The sequence below is a fragment of the Poecilia latipinna genome, unplaced genomic scaffold (genome assembly GCF_001443285.1).
Source record: "Poecilia latipinna isolate Pla-1442-1.1 unplaced genomic scaffold, P_latipinna-1.0 Scaffold2137, whole genome shotgun sequence".
In the NCBI taxonomy this organism is placed as follows: Eukaryota; Metazoa; Chordata; class Actinopteri; order Cyprinodontiformes; family Poeciliidae; genus Poecilia; species Poecilia latipinna.
The window spans coordinates 1,811-21,681 of NW_015114753.1; the positions used below are offsets into that span (position 1 = coordinate 1,811).

At 41.0% G+C, this 19,871-nt stretch overlaps 2 protein-coding genes across 6 annotated transcripts in view; one reads left to right on the plus strand and one right to left on the minus strand.

Moving 5' to 3' along the window:
- The first annotated feature begins 2,513 nt into the window (after positions 1-2,513).
- On the plus strand, positions 2,514-9,910 carry LOC106936413 (zinc finger protein 501). 2 transcript variants are annotated; one of them, XM_015017398.1, is made up of 5 exons: positions 2,514-2,944; positions 6,164-6,317; positions 6,401-6,462; positions 6,539-6,635; positions 8,619-9,910. In XM_015017398.1, the coding sequence occupies exons 1-5, from the start codon at positions 2,768-2,770 to the stop codon at positions 9,641-9,643; spliced, it is 1,515 nt and encodes a 504-aa protein (XP_014872884.1). In that variant the 5' UTR covers positions 2,514-2,767; the 3' UTR covers positions 9,644-9,910. The 2 variants fall into 2 exon arrangements, with proteins under 2 accessions (XP_014872884.1, XP_014872885.1); XM_015017399.1 differs by having other exon boundaries at positions 2,516-2,944; positions 6,404-6,462.
- A 1,787-nt stretch (positions 9,911-11,697) lies between these two features.
- The window catches only part of noc3l (NOC3-like DNA replication regulator), a 21,251-nt gene continuing 13,077 nt past the window's right edge, over positions 11,698-19,871 (minus strand). For 3 of the 4 annotated variants that reach the window (XM_015017396.1, XM_015017395.1, XM_015017394.1), the window contains exons 12-21: positions 14,678-14,758; positions 14,494-14,594; positions 14,348-14,420; positions 14,216-14,279; positions 13,495-13,566; positions 13,221-13,402; positions 12,984-13,112; positions 12,514-12,611; positions 12,312-12,396; positions 11,698-12,201 (exon numbers count right to left, since the gene is read on the minus strand). In XM_015017396.1, the coding sequence (XP_014872882.1) occupies positions 12,097-12,201; positions 12,312-12,396; positions 12,514-12,611; positions 12,984-13,112; positions 13,221-13,402; positions 13,495-13,566; positions 14,216-14,279; positions 14,348-14,420; positions 14,494-14,594; positions 14,678-14,758 (990 nt within the window). In that variant the 3' untranslated portion in view covers positions 11,698-12,096. The remainder of the gene's footprint in view (positions 12,202-12,311; positions 12,397-12,513; positions 12,612-12,983; positions 13,113-13,220; positions 13,403-13,494; positions 13,567-14,215; positions 14,280-14,347; positions 14,421-14,493; positions 14,595-14,677; positions 14,759-19,871) is intronic. The other variant, XM_015017397.1, reaches the window with a different exon arrangement.

Sequence of the window (19,871 nt, forward strand, 5' to 3'; positions counted from 1 at the left end):
TTAAAAAAAACTGTGAGCTGCCCATAAGTAAATAAAAGATTGAAGTTCAAATACATGCTGAGAGTGAAACTCCTTCCTAAAGGTGAAGATGTATCACGGATTTAAAAAGAAAATAAAAACGGGAGTCCGCGGATAATACAGGAAATAGCGCCGCCTTCGCTTCCGGATTGCAATGGTCCCATTTCCAAATAAGGTATGAGACTGACAATGGTCTGTCCCCGCCCCTTTCTGTTTGCTGCAGCGAGGTGTACTTGCTCTGGGGCGCACTAATGTTATACCGTCATATCACGGTGGGGGCCACGAGACATCATCCTGCGGGCCGCGAGAGTGAGACCTCTGGTCTAAAGAGAAGCTTCTTCATACTTTCTGTAGAACTGTTTTTCAGAAGATATCTGGAAAATCTAAAGAGCTCCGAGAGGGCCTACACTGTGTTGGAGAGCAAAGTTGGTTAACTCAAACTGGACTGATTATAATTAACAAGTTTTTGCATTTTAGATGTTCATCTCAATAGGTTACTATATCAATGAAAAGTTATTTTACTTAAGGTACTATTAAGTTGCTATTTTACTTAAGTTTGTCCTGGCTGCTTTTTTTTTTTTTTTTTTTTTTTGCTGTCTAAAAGCAAACAAATAGTAAGGCCTCTACTCAAAAAGCCAAGTTTGGACCTCTGTGTACTTTTGAATGTCAGACCTGTATCTATCTGCCCTTTCTTTTTAAAATCTTATAAAAAGTGATTTTTAGTCAACTACAGTGTTTTTTAGAATTTTATCCTTGAAAAGTGTCAGTGTCATTAGATCCCATCACAGCACTGGGGGCTGCACAGTCTGTGGATGCTGGAGTTGTCCTTTACCTCACAGGGACTTGATACAGTGGATCACAAAAATAGTTTAAATTGATTTATTTTTATTACAGGCACAGTGCATATTAGTAAGATTTCTGTAAACATGCAGAGTTAGCCAGAAGGCTATTTTTCACCTTCAGTCCTTAGACAGATGATAAAAGTCGCCCAGTCCTGCTGTCATGCCTAAGTTACAATGTTGGCTTTCTAGGCTTAGCCTCATATTTAGTGGGAAGATCCTCCTCTGTAATGATTGGTGACCTGCCTTCTTCCACTGATCCTATTTCTTGTGGTGACCTGTCCATCAACGGACCTCAGTGGTTCTCCTGCTGGAAGGTAAAACTCTGCCCCAGAAAGAAAGAAATATCTGTATCTGTTTTGAAAAAAGAAATAAAGTTTTTTGTTGTGTGGAATTTTTTTAACCCACTGGCATACACTCTGTGCACAATTATTATTACAAATAGCAGCTATAAGTTTTCCATTCATGGAGTCTGTCAGTTGTTGATGTGTTGACGATCTTTTTGTGCAGCAGCAACCACAGCCTCCCAGACACAGAGATAAATCTCCCATTTAAGAAAGACCCACAGGTTTTCAATGGGGTTTAAGTCTGGTGAGGAAGGGGGCCATTTCTTTCTTTCTTTCTTTCTTTCTTTCTTTCTTTCTTTCTTTCTTTCTTTCTTTCTTTCTTTCTTTCTTTCTGTCTGTCTGTCTGTCTGTCTGTCTGTCTGTCTGTCTTTCTTTCTTTCTTTCTTTCTTTCAGACCTTTACTGGCTAGCCACATAGAGGAGTACTTGATGCTTGTCATGGAGTATCGTCCTGCATAAAAGTCATGGTCTTCTTGAAGGATGCAGACTTTTTCCTGTACCACTGCTTGAAGAAAGTGTCTTCTAAAAACTAGTAGGCTTTGGAGTACATTTTGAGTCCATCTTCAACCTGAAAAGGTCCAACTAGCTCGTATTTAATAATAGCAGTCCATACCAGTACCTGCCTCCACCTTGCTGGTGTCTGATGTGAAGTGGAGCTCTGTGCCCATCACTGATCCGCCACAGGCCCATCCATCTGGTCCGTCAAGAGTCACTCTCATCTGATCAGTCCATAAAACTTTTGAAAGATCTGTCTTCAGATCTCTCTTGGCCCAGTCTTGATGTTTCAACTTAGGTGTCTTGTTCAGTGGTGTTCGGGTTTCATCCTTCCTTACCTTGGCCATGTTTCTGAGCTCTGAATATCTTGCATATTTGGAAAAAGCAAAGAATTGGTCATAGTCACTTGCATGATGTGCAAAAACATATGAAATTTACTCAAATGAACAGGAGACTGTTTTTTTTTATGTGTATCAAATGGCAGTAAAACACCAAAACGTTGATCAATTGCCAAAAGCTGCTGAAAAAGGAAGAAGAAGGCTACAGTAAACCTGTTAAAAATAATTATAAGAAAACATTCACTAAGGGCTTGTTCAAATTGTGAAGAAATAGAAGGAGTGGAACATATTTTGATAAAATGTAGAAAATATTCAAGAGAAAAACTGGAAATGTAAAAGACAATGGGAATTTCAATAGCAAATGTTTAATATATTAGTGAAGACTCAAGCACTTACAAAATATTTAAAAGAAAGTTAGCTGGAATAATTTTTTGTTATTTATTTATTTAGTTAGTTAGTTAGGCAAGTTAAATTTGTGAATTGCACCTCAGTCCAGTTGATGGCGGTAATACACAAAAAATGTAATCTGCCAATGAAACGTCATAGAAGAAGAAAATCATGCACACAAAACGAAAGCTGTTCTATCCGGAGAAGAGTTTTGTTGCTTTGTTATAGAGTTAGAACTGCTGTTTTAATTCACTGATTTCCTCTCGGTTTCCTCAGGTTTAACTGGTGTGCCCTCAGTTAAACTTACTGTGCAGAGTCGCTGACGCTACAGACAGGCGGCCGCCATGAGCTCCACCATGTCTATGCACACTCAGCTTGCAGCCGTCATAGAAGCTCTGGTCCACGCTGCGGTCGCGGAAATGGAAAGGCTGGAGGACGAGAGGGCGCTTTCCAAGGCCCGAGGGACCACAGAGGAGCGGCATGAGACGGGAAGAGAGCAGAAGGAGACCCGAGAGAAGTTGGTAAGGAGCTACAAGCTAATTACCGTGTGTTTTTTGATGTTGAATGCTTCTGAGTGGACCATAATACTTTAGACTCCATATTGTTTTATGTGAGAGCATACACAGAACTGTAAAACACAATATGTTTAATATTTGAAGAACAAACAGTGGTGTTAGGATCCTGGAAGACTCGGGGCTTTGCCCCGAAATATATAATATACTGAATTGAAATCAAGTTTTTCTCTTAATTCACAACAAATGTCTTCTGATCACAAATTGATCCTTATGAAAAAGTACAGAATGCTTGTTGGAGCCTATTAAGAATTAGATTATTTGCTAAAGTATTAATGTTATTGATCCCAGTTATGCAAAGCAACTGGGATCCTAACCCTTACCGTATTTTCTGGACTATAAGGCGCACCTACAAGCCTTAAATTTTCTCAAAAATCAGCAGTCCGCCTTATAACCCGGTGCGCCTTATGTGTGCACTGAATTCCAAAATCTGTCCCTGACACAGAGACGTAAAGCGTACAGTATGGACGCTGGCAGCAATAAAGAATTGTTGTCCGAGTTCTGCAGCATACGCTTCCTGTAAAAAACAGATTGGTTTTTCCAAGCATCACTGTCCCTCTTCATCTCCGACTCCATGCGCGCCCATCTCACTGCTACTGTGAAAAATGAAGTGAAGCAATCTAATTCGGAGCTTGCCGTCATTCCGGGAGGATTAACAAAAGAACTTCAACCGCTGGACATTGGTGTAAACAGGCCGTTCAGATAGAAGTTGCGAGTGTCGTGGGAGTGATGGATGACAGACAGCGAACACACGTTAACTAAGACGGGGAGGCAGCACCGGGCGAGTTACGCCACCATGTGTGAATGGATTGTGGATGCCTGGGCTAATGTATCTGCCTTAACTGTTGTCCGAGCTTTCGCGAAAGCCGGCATCATTGCTGAACCTGGCAATGAGACTGACTCCAACAATAATGAGAGGGAACCTGGCATGTTTGATGGCGAAATTGCCCAGCTGTTCAATTCAGATACAGAAGAGGAGGACTTTGATGCATTTGTGGAAGAAGAAGTGAGTGTATTGTTACATAGTCGAATAAAGTTCAACTAAACTTACTGTTTTGCTTCCGTTACCTTTTTTGTTTTTTTGTTTTGTTTTAGCATGCGTCTTATAATCCGGTGCGCCTTTTGTATGGGTTAAATACAGAAATGGATGCCATAATTGAGAGTGCGCCTTATAATCCGGAAAATACGTTATTGATTTTGCTCAGGCCCTCCTTCTTGTCAGTCAGCCTCCTGCAAGCAAAAGCTGTATAATTGATCTGATTGTTTAGTGAAGGAGCGAGGAGTGAAACAGTTTTTCTACCACAAAATTAACGTTTATATTAAAATTTTTGTATGAAGTCAACTCAGAGAATATTTCTGTTATTTTTATAAGTAAAGAAAACACACTTTTTGAAACCAGAAAACTCTCTGCGAGTGCTTTTTATTTTGAGTGAGTTGAAAACCTCCTGAAACTGTTCTGGCATTTTTGTTTTTTGGACCTTATTACGATGCAAGAGTCGACACAACAATGCTCAATTAATGATTAAAAATAGTTTCACAAGTTTCTGTCTAATGAAACTGGCAGCATTCCCTCCTCCTGGATGGGCATGTAGGGAAATCACTTGTGTTATGATGTTGACTTTACAGCTATCCCTCATACTGAGCATGCATGTAGCAACAGTGAAAGGAAAAACTCCAGCAGAACCTGCTCACTACACGTGGCTCTCTGCCATGACTGACTGGGGGTTTGAGAAGACAGAGCAGAGACACAGAAAAGAAACAGTTGAAGTGATGTAGGATTATTTATGTTCATGAAAGCAAAAAGTTAATAGCAGGAGAAGGAGATAACGCTGACATCTTCCAGTTGATGGGAGCATTATGTCAGACGATGGCTTCCTCTACATAGGAACCACAGCCAAACAGAATGAAACACCAGGCGGGGGGTGTCTGCAGGATATAATCAAAGGGTACACACAAAACTATCACTGTACTTGGCCCACACGAGCACAACCACATCCCAAATGCGCATCATGTGCATGACATACAAAACCTAACCCACACAAATATGCCACAAGAAAGCGAAGCGCATGGCCCACAAAAACAGCAGATTGATCCACACAAGGCCCAACATGCACAATGCACACTTGCACACGCACTTATATGCCTGCTTGGTTTACTTTTTAAAAATTTTTTTTTAAATTACACTAAATAATAAAGACAGAAAAGCAAATCCTACCTGCATGATCCACATGATGCGAAGGAGGTCGGAGGTTCGCAGGCTCAGGTATCTTATCTAAGACATCCAGGGGAGCAGGAGTAGGAGAAGAGACAACATTTGGGAAACATTGTTGGCTTAATTTCTACTCTTTTTGACAAACGTCTCAACTAGATTTTTTTTTTTTTTTAACTCTCCCGCTGTCTTAGTTCTGGAAGAGTGCGGCAGATGTCAGTCGGTCAGTGGAGAAGTGATGGGGTGTCCCACTCTTCAGTTCCAGAAACCACAAAGCAAAAAAACTTGTAAAAGTGCAAGGGGGGTTCTCTTGACCCCCCCTTAGTACTGCAGGTTTAAAGTTGGCTTATTCATTTTTGCCTAGCTTAACTGCCTAGTCATATTTAGCTTACGCCAAACCACCAAGTAAAAGTAAATTCACAAATAACTGGTTGAACAATCTTCCCAAATTTCCTTAATTTTGGGTGATCGTGATCAGCCGTTACTTACATATGAAACTGATCTTAAATACCTCCACAAGAGTCTTAAAATCAGTTATTGTTTCCTTTTGCTCTGCTGTTAGAGAAGGCTGACTGAAACACCTGCCCACTGGGTTTGCACATTTGTTGTCACAGTTCATAGGTCATCAGGAGCAGCCACGCCGTTTGTTTGGAAGTATTATACAATTAAAGAAAGAGAGGAAAATCACAAAATCCCCAGAAAATATCTTCAATATTTGTTGATGTGACAATGGATTTCTCTTCCAAGGGCTAGTTTATTTCTTGTGTTCCTGGACAAGCAGGTGGAAACTGCCTCCCTGTTCTGACAGAAACAGGAGTTTTCTTCCTGTTTCTTCCTGTTTTGTGTTTCAGTTCTTAAAGGCTGGAAGAAAACATGTTCATTAAGTGATGAATATTCATCATACTGTTGCTATTTATTCAGTGTTTTGCATGCTTCACCTGGATCGTATAACCTGATAGGTGCAGTTTGCTTCCATCATGGAGACTCTGGGAAACGAGGCTCTGGGGAGGATCCTACACATCATGGATGAAGCCAGGCTTGTGGCTCAGGTAGGGCATGTCTGTAAGAAGCCACAGACCAGCGTCCTCAACGTCCTCAGCCACACATCCGTGGGTATGAACACAGGCAATGCCCCCAATAATGTCACACACCAATCAAAGGAGATGGAGAGTTATGATGTCAATATTTGTTCCCAGCAGAGCTTGAGCACTCATATGGAGTCAGAAACCAAAACTGTAAGGCAGAAAGAGAAGCTCAGGTAAGTCTGTCTCACCTGTTCATGTCTGTGTTGCCCTCATTGACCTTACTGACATCTGGATGTTGGGTCACTGCAGCTGAAAGCAGGTGGTGATGCTGTGGAGACACAGTTTGTTCCAGCGGTCAACGTTAAAGATGGACATGGGAACATTGACCTGGAAGCCATTAGAGAGAGTGAGAACTTGATTCATATTTGCTAGAAAATGAAATTTGAACATGTCAGCATTTTTCTCTAAAAATATCATTCTAATAGGTACGACACTGTCATGTGATGTCAGTAACAACCCCACACAAAGAAATGACACTGATCAGTCTATAACTTGGATTTAGTTCTAATTGGTGGCCTATTAAAAGATTTATCTTCCAAGGTATCAATCTGGAAGCATCTAATGATGGGATTTTTGTTTATTTGACACACTTAAATATTTTAATTAATCTGAATAAATGCCAGAGGATTGCTGTCCCTGCGGTGTCCTTTTGCACCGCAGGGCCTAGCCTGGTCCCATTCGACCCAGCCTCCTTCGGCCTGGCCCTATGACGTAAAAATGATGTCAAAATGCTAAATTTAGAACAGTTCACTGCTCATGTGCTACGGCCATATTAGTTTCAGACAAACAAGAGCAACAAAGTTTGTGTTTGAGTCTCATCCTATTTTCAACAGAGTTATGGTAACAACAAAACACTGCTGCTTTAGAGTCTGCTGGGGTGAATGGCAAGAAACATCAGTGCTGTAAGCAAGAGGAGCCTATCCCATCAGGTCAACAGGGTTCTATTGAAGCTGGTGTCGAGGAGAAATGTCAGCCTCTAACTGACAAGCTTCTGGACATCAAACCCCGCTTCAGCTGATGGCCCGGTCAGCCTGAGAAGCTTGCAAATCTTCCGGCCACCCCCTTTAATGTTATTCGTCTTTCACTTGAGGCTGAATTGTTTTAGAAATCTGGAAAAATAGATTTCTGGGATTTTGTATTTTGTTTACTTTCTTGATCAAACCTCTGATAATTTTGTTGTGAACAGCAACCAGCATTTAACGGCATGAAGGTGACAATTTCCAGAAAGACCTTCATTTATTAATTTCCAGTGCATTCCAGCGTATTTCCAACTACAGCACACAGTAAAATATCCAGCAAAACAGAAAAAGTAGATAAGTTGCAAAAAAACCAAAATCATTGAATCATGTTTAATTATCTTTCCCTGAAACTGTGGTTGAGTGAACTTTTTAAATGTAATGAATTTGCAAGGAATGTTTTATGTTGCCAGACAGGCTGTTAAGGGTGCAGTACTTTTTTTTGTGGATCTTTTTTTGTTTTGTTTTTTTTTTTAGCTTTTTTTTTTTTTAGCATCTTCCCTAAATTGATAAAATCCCAATTTTTAAAACTGAACATTTACTCAGCTTATGTGCCTGACATGAACTGGAAAATCAAGTGTCTAAAAACAAACAAAAAGAAAGAAAAACCCTCTGTTGGTACACAAAATGAATTTGTAGTGTTTTCTGTTCATTTCTTTGTGTGTGAATTATTTAAACTGTCACTGACATCTGGAGTGTTTTAAAGTACCGATGAATCCACATATTACATCATATTGTATAAAAAGACAACCTAATATTTCATACTGGTTAACTAGTCACACTAAACCTTTCCCATTAGATCAGTTGGGATTACCAAAATGATTTCATTTTTGCAAAATGCAAGCATTTAAAAATATTTTGTATGATTTTCTTTGACACTATGCAAAACACATGGAGGAGTAAATGCAGTGAGTCAATGACTTAAATGAATGAATGTGTTTTTGTAATCATCATACACACTTGGTGTGATTAGCAATTTCTTAGAATTTGAATTTATTATTAAAGTCAGTCTATATAATTGACCCTGAATATGTATGATCAGATTGAAATTAATTTTATTTTTCACAAAAGCTTTTGTCTGGGAATGTTTGAGTCTAGGAACCGTATAGTTGGATTTCTTCTTGGACAATGAGGGAGAAATATGTCTTTTTTTACAGTGTGCAAAATATTTGTGATGAGCTCAGTACTTATTTTACACACACTATCTTTTAGTGACAGTAGTTCAGGTCCAGATTTACTCTAAAATGAGTCATTCTCCAGAACTGTTGGTCAGTTCAGATAATACCTCTATTGGTTTTTGTGTTTTCTCTCAGGAACTTGGGTTGAAGCTGCTCCATCTCCACAATCAGACCCAGAGCCGCTACCTTCAGAGTTTTCTGTTCTCTCTGAGACTTCCCAGCAGAATGTCTCCCAAACGTTGTTCTCATGCTCTGTCTGCGGGAAGTTCTTCTCATCTCAAAGCAACCTGAAGTCTCACCAACTCATCCACACAGGGGAGAAGCCGTTTGCCTGCAGTATCTGCAGCCGAGCCTTCCGCCAGCGCCAAAGCATGCAGAGCCACATGCGAACACACACTGGCGAGCGCCCGTTCCAGTGTCCTGTGTGTGGAAAACGGTTTTCAAAGCAGACACAGCTCAAGACACACACTGTCATACACACTGGAGAAAAGCCGTACGGCTGTGATGTGTGTGGCCGTCGCTTTAACCTGCCACAGAATTTGCACCGCCACAGTGTCACCCACAGTAGGGAAAAAGTCTTTATCTGCAATGACTGTGGTAAAGGCTTCACCCGCGCTGTTACACTCAAAACACACCAGCTCATCCACAGTGGCCAGAAGCCCTTCAAATGTGAGCAGTGCCCCAAATCGTTCAGGCATGCCGTCAACCTCAAGAACCACCAGAGGATCCACAGCGACCTGAGGCCCTACAGGTGTGACCTCTGCGGAAAGACGTTTCGACAGGCAGTGAATCTTAAGATCCATGGCCGCATCCACACTGGCGAGCGGCCCTTCAGTTGCCAGGAGTGCGGAAAAACGTTCAGCCAGCAGAGCAGCCTGATCTCCCACAGCCGCACTCACTCCACAGACAGGCCCTTCCACTGCCCGACCTGTGATAAAAAATTCAACAATGCCAACAGCCTCAAGCTTCACCTGCGCGTTCACACTGGAGAGAAGCCGTATGCCTGCGAAATATGCGCCAAGACCTTCAGCCAGGGAAGCCACCTGAGGACGCATAAGAGGCATGTACATGCTGGTGGCAAGCAGTTCATCTGCGACAGGTGTGGGAAGAGGTACGCCGACCAGCGCTACTTGAAACTGCATAAGTGTTGCTTTGCATGAACTGCCAGGAGTCGGCTGTCTCATAAGACGACAGTACACTACTTCACTTTCCACAGTTAAGCACATCAGTTGCCAAGGAAACTGCTGCAACATCCTTCTGTACAGAGGTTCTGGTTGGTCTGAGCCCTCAGTTTTATTTAAGACTTTCTGCGTACAAGTTTTATAATTTTCTATAATATATTTTTCAATATGAATGATGAATAAAATCTAAATGAGCTCATCTGTCTAGATGATGCTGTTTAAAAATAAAGTAAAACATTCACTCTATAGCCCACTGTCACTTCATTTTAGTCCAGTAGGAATCAAGACCTCTCTCACAAAGATGACATGGGCAAGAAAAGCAGCAGCACACATCGTGGACAAGACAAATGACATCAATAACCAAAATAGACATTACAAAATGAAAGTAAATGACTTGATGCAATCAGCTGGGTGTTCTTAAAAACGTTTTAGCCAAACCGCAGACCTGGCTCCAGAGGAAATTAGTATGTCTTTTGTGGGGGCCGAGTAAACAGGTTTTTTATTTAACATAAACATTACTGATCCCGCTAGTTGTTTGAAGCAGGATTTTCTCCTGTGGTGTGTAACTTGTGGTCATGAACTGTTCCACAGCCTCCAACTCTTCAACATGCTGTCAGGAGGTTTAGTGTCCAGGTCAAAGACATTGATGGACTTTTTTTTTTTTTAATTATTAGCCATCTCTATATAATGCAGCGCACATGTACGATGCCGTAGTTTTGCACACCCATTCACACTCAGTACTGAGAACAAACTGCGCTCACGCACCACATAACGTAGAAATGTGCGTGCCTGTCCTAAGTGGTCACTTAACAGGTGACCCCTAAAAGATTTGCCTGCAAGAGAGGGGAGCGGCTGTCTGCTGTAAAAAAAAATCAATGGGTTCACTGTGCAGCTGTGAGTGCACCCACTAATCAGCCGTGACTGATTAGTTTTTGAAGAACAATATAAAATACTACTTAATCAGATACCTTTTTTCCCCATTTCATATTGTTTCTGAACTGTTCGTGCTTAAAGCAGGGGTGCAATACGTCGATCTCGGCATACGGGTCAGATAGACTCAAGAAATTATAACAGCAGGTGCGCAGGAGGGGTCCAATTTCATTTTTCGTCATGGGGCCCAAGATTTCTGGCGGCACACCCCTGGGTCAGGGACGTAGTTGTAGTCTGTCAAAATGACAGATGCAGTTTTTTGTTTAAACAGTCAAAATTACAGCAGCTTTAGAAACTATTGACTTGTTAATGTCTCTAGATCTGTTTTAAAATATATAAATTTAAATGAAATTATATACTAATTTTTATTACTTGATTTGCTACAAAAACATCTATAGTGTTTTAGTAGGACACGCTTTACATAAAATGAGTTATTTCTGTTCATGCACACATGATGGCAAGCTTGCTGCTACAGAAGTGAGGCTCTGTAGCAGCAGCCAAGGTGGGGTAAAGTGTTATAGCTGAGGCGACGGAGACAGGTGCAGCAGGAATCGAATCCATTGAAGAGCATTATTGCATTAGGCACTGTTGATATGAGATTCTCTGGTTGTGATTGGTGGGGGATGGGGGAGTGGAGGTGCATCTGAGGGTGTGGGGGGATGGTGGCGCTCATGCCATTTCCCACAAGATGCCACCCTGGGCTGTTGCCCATGTCAGAAGACGCCACTGAATATACCACTAAATATACACCATTTTTATTACTTGCTTATTATTTGCTTTGAAGTGGACTTATGACTGGAAAACACATAGTACTGCTCCTTTAACAGAAGGCACAAACACCACACACATTGACATACTGTTAAAGAGTAAAAAATGTGTAAAGTATGTGTTAACACAACATTTTGAGCCTATTGAACTTGTAAGCAGCATCATATACTTTGTGTTGGTTGCTCATTGTCTACGAGTCAAAATAACATGAAATGTTCACACATATATGACCTCGAGGGCTTTCCACTGAGTACTTTGATCGATCAGATTCAAATCACATGATGCAAATGTCCACTGATGAATCAGACATAACTGACATCAACACACAGCATAGATAAGGAAGTAAAAGACCAGCAAGTATTGTTTTAGTTTTATTTAAATTACTCCCAAAGCAACATATTTAGTACAGAGATTGGTGATAATTCCTCATTTCAATCTGACTTTCAAACCATTATTATTGCTGTGATTGCTCAATGGGTCATGCTGAGGTTAAATGATCCACAATCAGATATTTCAGCTTAATTTGGAGCTGATCAGCTTTAAAAATTTCAGTTTCCCAGCAATGTGCTGGGAATATTTTACTTCACCACTATTATGTGCTGTAGGACTCAACAGTCTTAATCACAAAGCATCTCCAGGTCGTGTGTCCTGTTCTACACCACCTCAACCTGTTTTCAATAAAAAGGAATCTGTTTGTCCTCCAAGCAGGTCCTCGATGCGAGTGTGTGAGAGTCTCAGTGGCATGTTGAAGTGAAGTCCATGTGTGTATCACTCAGGATGCTATCTGCTTGCTTCTGCAGCCTGTTGTCCAGCAACGCCGTTCCAACCACAAACTGATCCTGAATAATGAGAAATTGAGCTCAGCATGCAGGTAAACACAAACACACACAACATGAAGAAATAAGAATCAGAATAAAAACATGGATGCAGGTGAACAGGACTTTCTCACCTTCTTCTTGGACGTGGGCGAAGCCACAGGTGGGTTAAAGGTCATATTTTTGACACTGTAGTCTTCAAACAGCTCCAGTGGAGACCTGAAAAGGTGAAGACATCTTTTGACGCAGCTGGCAAGACCATGCTGTTGCTGAATGTAATTTTACATGGCTTCCACCTCTGCTTGTAACTAAAGCAGAACACTGAAAGTGTTTCACCTGCGGCTGAGCTCCATACTGAGTGCTGCCGAGCCATCACTCGGAGCTCCATGACTCAAATGACCCGCAAACCGTCGTACAACAGGGTGGAAATGTCTCTGAAAATACAGCAAAACAAACATGTTGAAGTCAGGCGTGTGTGTCGATCTATGTGTGAGGTGAGAGGAGAACTCTGGCTCCCAGGTTGGCTTTCAAAGTTTACAGGGTACGTTGGTGCAATGTATGAGATACACATAAACACACACATACATGTGCACCATTAGACAAGTGAGTATTTTGACAATATTTTTAGGGATCTTTTTTAAATACAGTGCTCAATGGAAAATTGGTCTAGAAAATTCTGTATTGTTCTTTACCTAGGCTTTTGATAAAGGTAATATTTGATAAACATTTGAGTTTAACTTAAACTGAAAGTTTCTTTGAAAGTCAATTTGTTAACAACCAAACTGGCTAATAGCCCATTTCTGAACCTGCAGTGTGTGAAGCTCCCAGAGTGCAGTGTTCTGAGCACTGCAATGTTCAGGTTCATCCAGCTCCATCAGGTAGAAGCCACTGCCCTGAATTTCGTTATCCAAAAGGAAGTCGCATTTGGGGAATGACTGTCAAATGAAAGAACAAAATGAGCTTTGACAAACAGGTGGAAGTTTGGCAATCTTTTCCATTAACTAAAAAGAGCCAGGTTCATTTAGAAGGCTTGAAAGACTCACATGCATGGTAGCTCGATTTGCTGCAAGAATTCCAATGCTGGCATTGGGCAGGACATGTAGACTGAGCACGCTCAGTCGTTTGAAGAAGGCCATGGCTCTCTGCAGGGTTACCTGCTTCCTGCGACGAGTCAGCATGGCGTCCAGACACCGCAGCACAATGATGATGTCATCATTGGGTGCCCCTGATATAGCCAAAGTGTGAAACTCAAACCTTTTGAATTGTGAGGTCTGTGTGATTGGTAGTTTAGAAAAGTTTAAAAAGTTGTGAACACACCCGCATGAAGCCAGAGCAGAATTTTGTAAAGCTGAGAGTAGAAGTTCAGAGGATCGATGTTCAGGGCATCACCTGGTCCACAAAAACAGAAACATTTACCTCCACACCAATCTGAATCCAAGTTTAGAACTGATCTAAACAAAAAAGCAGTTCTCTTCCTGCTCTCTGGGGCAGTGTTCAGGGACTAACGCTTCCTGCACTCTCACACTGACTTTCATTCTTTATGGTTAGAAACACACACCCCTCAAACTCACCGCCTTCACTCCTGTCTACATGTTACTTTTTTTGTGCAACCTTTTTTTGAGGTTGCCCTTACTGTGGAGACAGTGTGAGTTATGATTTTTTTTCACCTCATGTTTTCATTTTCTGATCCAATGCAAAGGGCTGCAGCCCCGGTCACCTGTCTTCCTTATCCTGTTTGTGTATTTGTCTGTCTTTGGATGGGTTGTACTGGAATGAAATTATAATAACAATAAAGCATTCTGATTCTGATTAAAAGGGGCAAAGTGAGGATGTAACAAACTGTCCATGTTGAGTCACCAACTCTCCTGCTTAGACTACATAACCAAGAGGCTGTTCTTGTAAACCACAGAGCAGAGTCATTAAAGTAGAACATTTCTTTCTTCAAGATCTACTGAATGTGGACAGGCCTCGGTGTGGACTGGTATTACAACGTTTGAAACCTTCGGTGTTCATTAAAGACTCAGAAGAACAATCCTACCTTGTCCAGACAAGATGGTGAAGACTGTCTGGATGCAGTGGAGACTCTCCCGATTGGTCAGATTCTGCACAGATCAATGGTATCAATTAAAATATTGAGATGCAGACTGCTGTTTAGGGGTGGCATACTTACTCCTGATTGGATGAGGTTCTGGAGCACGTTCAGCAGGTCATCAAAGAACTCCAGGTTGATCAGGTGAGCAAAACTGGAGGAAAGTGGCATCATGGTCATTACTACAAATGTCCTGTAACATTGTTGTCATCCAGAGTGTGTCTTACTTAGCCAGTCCTTCCAGGACAGCAGGGAGGAGAACCGATCGCTGAGCTTTCTTCAGGATCCTGAAGTAGATGAGGAAGATAATGTTCAGAGTCTCTGTGTGCTGCAGATGAAGAAGAGGGAGAAGAGGATATTAGCTTCTTTCTGTACTCTGTCCTCTCATTTAATTTCTGAACCAAGTCTTACCAGTTTGGTCTTCTTCTCTTTGCTTTCTGAAGCTTCGGCCTCTAGAAGCTCCTTTTCCAGCTTCTCTTCTGCTTTCTTCCACTGTGTGACACACACACACACACACACACACACACACACACACACACACACACACATTTGCATGGCTATCTTTGTGGGGACTTTCCAGTGACTTCCATTCATTTCTACAGCCTAAAACTTACCCTAAAATTACATACCTAACCCTACCCAAAACTCAATTCACACCTTAGTCCTAAATCTAACCCCTGACCCAAAAACAGCGTGTCCCCACAAGGAGCAGTGGGTCCCTATAACCAGGGAAATGGTTCCCACAAGGGATTACAAATGAATGCACGTGCACACACTCACACTTGTTTTTCTTTCTTACTGGACCAATACGGATTATTGATGTATTATAAGCCTGGAAGCCTGCCATGCTTTTTGCTAGGCCCCCCGCCAGGCTAAGCGTTGCTTGTTTTTAGTTTTAGAAAAATTAATAATTGGGGGGGGGAAATCAATTAGTTTTTCTCTCTCTTTTTTTTTATAAATCTTGAAGCCGGATTGCAAGTCTGTTCTGAGCGTTTCACTCGCGGCGCAGATTTATTTCTAAAAGGTTTATAGTTTATGCATTTAAAGCCGGAGAGCGGACCAATCACACAGCTGGCACCTCTGCGCCTTGGCTTGCGCGCTGCCGCTGCTTTTAGTTTATGTCAGCGCGGATCTCGCGCGCCTCCTTTCACTCGAACTGGACACAGGCTGGCTTGTATGGATATTTACATCAACCCAGTGTGGGTAGTTATTTTTGTTTGGAGAACTCTATATCAAGGTAAGAGTTTAAAACGAACCGCGTTAGCTCTGGTTGCGCAGCTCTATGTGAACCGCAGGAATAACTTGTAGTCTCGCGTCCGTTTGCAGCCATTTATGCGTTGAGCGAGTGGTGAGAATGATTTATCTTTGTGGACAGAATTATCTACGGTGTTTACATCTCAACACGCGTGTGGCTCTGTCTTCCCTGTAAAGTTTATGTCTATGGTCCCAGTTGGCCAGAACGTTAGTGGTAAACGAACCAGCCCTAAGCTCATCATGCAGGTTCATCCCGGTGAGGAGCTTTCGCGCTCGACTCGGTTATATATTTTAACGAAGCTGAAGTTGGTTTCAGATTCCAGCTTTCGATTCGGGAAGAGGCTCAAGTGCGATTCCATCTAATTTTTCACTACCTTCTGCATCTTTAATCGACTCTAGTTTAAAAACTATAACACCTAGACTCTTCAAACCTAGACTGGATTGTTCCACTCTAATAGCAGAATATTTAGAACCATGTTTGTGATTTGTAAAACTTTTATCTGATTTGTGAAACTTCAATAAAGGTTGATTTTACTACTTTTTTGCATCTGGGTTGCACAAGAACTGCTCCAGCTCCAAAACTATAACACCTAGAGTCTAGACCAGGGGTCCCCAAGCTACGGCCCGCGGGCCTGCCTCCTCATTTGGTCCGGCCCCCTGAACAATACCGGAGAGCATTCAGTGTTTTTTTTTCATATATATGTGGATTTTTCTTCAACCACCTAGTTTCCCTCAATGGAATATATACTAGTCAGTACCAGTCACTGTTTCGCTCACGGTTTTTTTCCATTTGCATTCTGGGTAAAAATCTATCTACAAACGCGACTATGTCGCCGGCAGTAATCCAGCCCCCCCCCCTTCAACAAAACTTTTCTAAGGTTTCTTTCTCGAAAAACTAAGACCGGCCCCCGACCAGAAAAGGGAACAGTCATGTGGCCCTCGCAGGAAAAAGTTTGGGGACCCCTGGTCTAGACACTTCAAACCTGCACTGGATTATTCTGCTCTAATAGCAGAATATTTATAACCATGCTTGGGATTTGTGAAACTTTTATCTGATTTGTGAAACTTAAAAAAAGGGCAACTTTTACTCTGTCACACAAGATCTGCTCTAATTCCAAAACCACAATAATTGAGAAAAAAAAAACAATTATAGCAAAATCTGGACTTATTTCATGTGACTGAGGTCAAACTGTTGTGTCACAGCAAAACAGACTTTAAAAAGAAACTGGAAGAGTTAAAATAATATATATAAAAAAATCTAAGAAAGAAATGGCAACAATTTATCCAGAAGTTAATATAAATGAACCTCTATTATTATAATTATTATTTTAAAAAACAAAGAAAATGTTGCATCCAACATGGTTATAAAAATTCTGCTATTAGAGCAGAATAATCCAGTGCAGGTTTGCAGTTAGGTTTCTAATGTTGTAGTTTTGGAGCTGGAGCAGTTCTAGTGTAACCCAGATGCCAAAAAGTGGTAAAATGATCCTTTATTGAAGTTTCACAAATCATAAACATGGTTCTAAATATTCTGCTATTAGAGCAGAATAATCCAGTCCAGGTTTGAAGAATCTAGGTGTTGTAGTTTTTAAACTGGAGTCGATTAAAGATGCAGAAGGTAGTGAAAAATTAGATGGAATCGCCCTTTAGCCATTTCCCGAATTGGAAGCTAGAATTGGAAACCAACTTCAGCTTTGTATTATTTTATTATTATTTTTAGTATTTTTCCAGTTAAAAGGTGCACCAAACCATATCAAATGCTTTGTCTACTTAGTCAGCCAGAGTTATTGCGCGCGGCTGCACGGAGATCTGAAAAACTCGTCCCCCAAACCTGACCAACAGTTTCTGTGACTTATTAAAAAACTCAACAGACATGAAATGGAAAAGCCACATTAGCACCATTGAACTAAATCTCCTGTTTGTTGCGCATCTATGCACAGTGCAGCGGATTTAACTCATCATGCAGGGCCGGTCCAAGGCTGCATGAGGCCTTAAGCAGAATTTGACTGAAGAGCCCCTCTTGGTGCTAAAAACATCAGCACCTAACAGTTTTGTGTTAGATTTAGTGAAATCTGGGAGAGGGGGAGTAGTTTAACTGGTCAACCTAAAAAACAATACATTATAATTGCAGTTTACTAATTTGTATTTGTGAACAGACAGAGCTCAAACTCAAAGATTAAACTCAGCATCAGATTGTAGTTATGGTAACAAACCAATCTAACAATGAATATTGTGCTTTGAACTTTTAGAAAGTAAACTTGCCAGCTCCTTAAAATCTTAAATTTAAATGTTAACCAATTTAAATAGTTTACGTATGCTGAAACCATTAAATCAAATTCAGCAGCATTGATAATCTCAATAAACTAATGCTACATTTATATATCTGTGGTGTCAGAGAGCAGTGGAGTTTTGAAGACTGCTGAGTTCTTGGTGACGACTGAGGATCTGCATCTTCACATCCCAGAGGACCATCTTCTCTTTCCAGGGGATGAGGACGCAGACCTGTAGGAAGGTGTTGGGTTCCCAGCATGTGAAAGGTCTGACCTCGAGGAGAGGGTGTCAAGAAAAGTTGAGATCATCCCACTTCCCCATGCTGGAGATTTTAGTTTAATAATAACAATGAATAAAGTTATCTTTAAAACTAATTACACAGGTGACATCAAGACCCAACAGTAGAGTCAGGCAATAATAAAATTAATCTGGTTGTGTGTGTTGTTATTGTGTCCTGCTGTTATTGTGTCCTGCAAACTTTGCTTTAATTCTACTTTTTTCTATTTAATCATAAAAAATCATAGTCAGGCAAAAAGAGAGTCATGGAACAGGAAGAGCAGGTTTCCTGAAGAAAGGGGAAGTTTCCCGCCTGCAGTGAATAAAAATAGTTCAGATTGCTCATTTTGGGCATTAAAGGTTCAAGGAATAAAATCTAAACATTTTGAGTAATTGGATAAAACCCAGAGTAAAATACTTAAATTAATAATGATAACTTATAATTAAGCTAATAATTAATATTGGTTGATGTTGGTTTGATTATAAGAATATTTACACTTACTCTTATACTTATGGAAGTACTTAAAGGTGAAAGAAGTAACTGTGACTTTGGTGTCAAATAATTGAAATAATGGATTATTCTTGGTTTCTTTTCAGAAATGTCTGTAATAACACATTATGATTATGGGAGTAACTAATAAGTAATGGTTATTATATTATAAATGAATGCTAAATCAGAGAAACTAAAAGGTTATACATGTGATTTGACATTGAACTGGAAATGGTGTAAAATGTGTAACTGTAATTAAAGATCACTGATGTTGTGTTGGAGGTCGATGGTAGGAGAAAGGTTAGGGGGAAAGAGTAACTAACAAGAGAGCAGAGAGGACCAAGGCCTTATGTGGTAACAAATTGAACAACTTAAACTTTCCAAAGAAAAGATTGGGCAGGCAACAGACGTAGGAGGACTGTTGAGCAACTCGGAGTCAATGGAACAGACATCATGTCTCCAAGACAGTGATGGATATGAGATCATCTGTCCAAGCAGTCAGCCAATGAGACAGGCACAGCAACAAAGCTAGCCAATGCAAATGCACCAAAAGGGTGGATAAACCCTTTATAAGGTGGGTACAAAAGAGGAATCTTTGGTTGGATCCTTCAGGCAGCTTCGAGCCAAGATCGAGATGGACAAAGAACTCCACAGCTGAAGAAGAGTCGGGGCCACAGAGCCGAAGACTGTTCTGCGCATGGGGACCAACCCGTCAGCCCTGTAACATATGGCTTCAAATTGCACTTCTCTCATCAGCTGGGTTCGGACCCCAGCTGATGAGGGACTAAGGCAAAGATGAAGATAATGACAAAGATGAAGACAAAGGCAAAGATGAAGAATTGGTGTGTTCCTTCCCTGAGACCAGCTCATCTACATCTCGATGGACCAGAAAGATCGTGAGATGAGGAGAAAGGAGCTACAGAGCTGCAAGACAAGAAGCTGAGGACCGCTACGCACAAGAGGAAGTCACCCTGAGGCCCGAGACCTGCTGCTCTAAGTCAGTACTCTTCCTGTACTGGGAGCCTCCTGCTGCTGCAACACCTTTTTCATCATCAGGCCAGTTCTGGGGTTCAAGATGCCAAACTCCGTTCGTCTCTCTCAAAGTTTCCCTTTTTTAGTTCACAGTGTCAGGATTAGGGAAAGATAGGATATATTATTGATTTTACTTATTTGATTATTTCTATTACTGATTTGTTGTCTATTACTGCTGTACTGACCCTTGCAAAATTGCCTTATTAATAAAATACTTAATATTAAGAAAATCTCAAAGATGTTGTGGACATTCAGTTAATGAGTCACCTTAAAGTTCTTTGA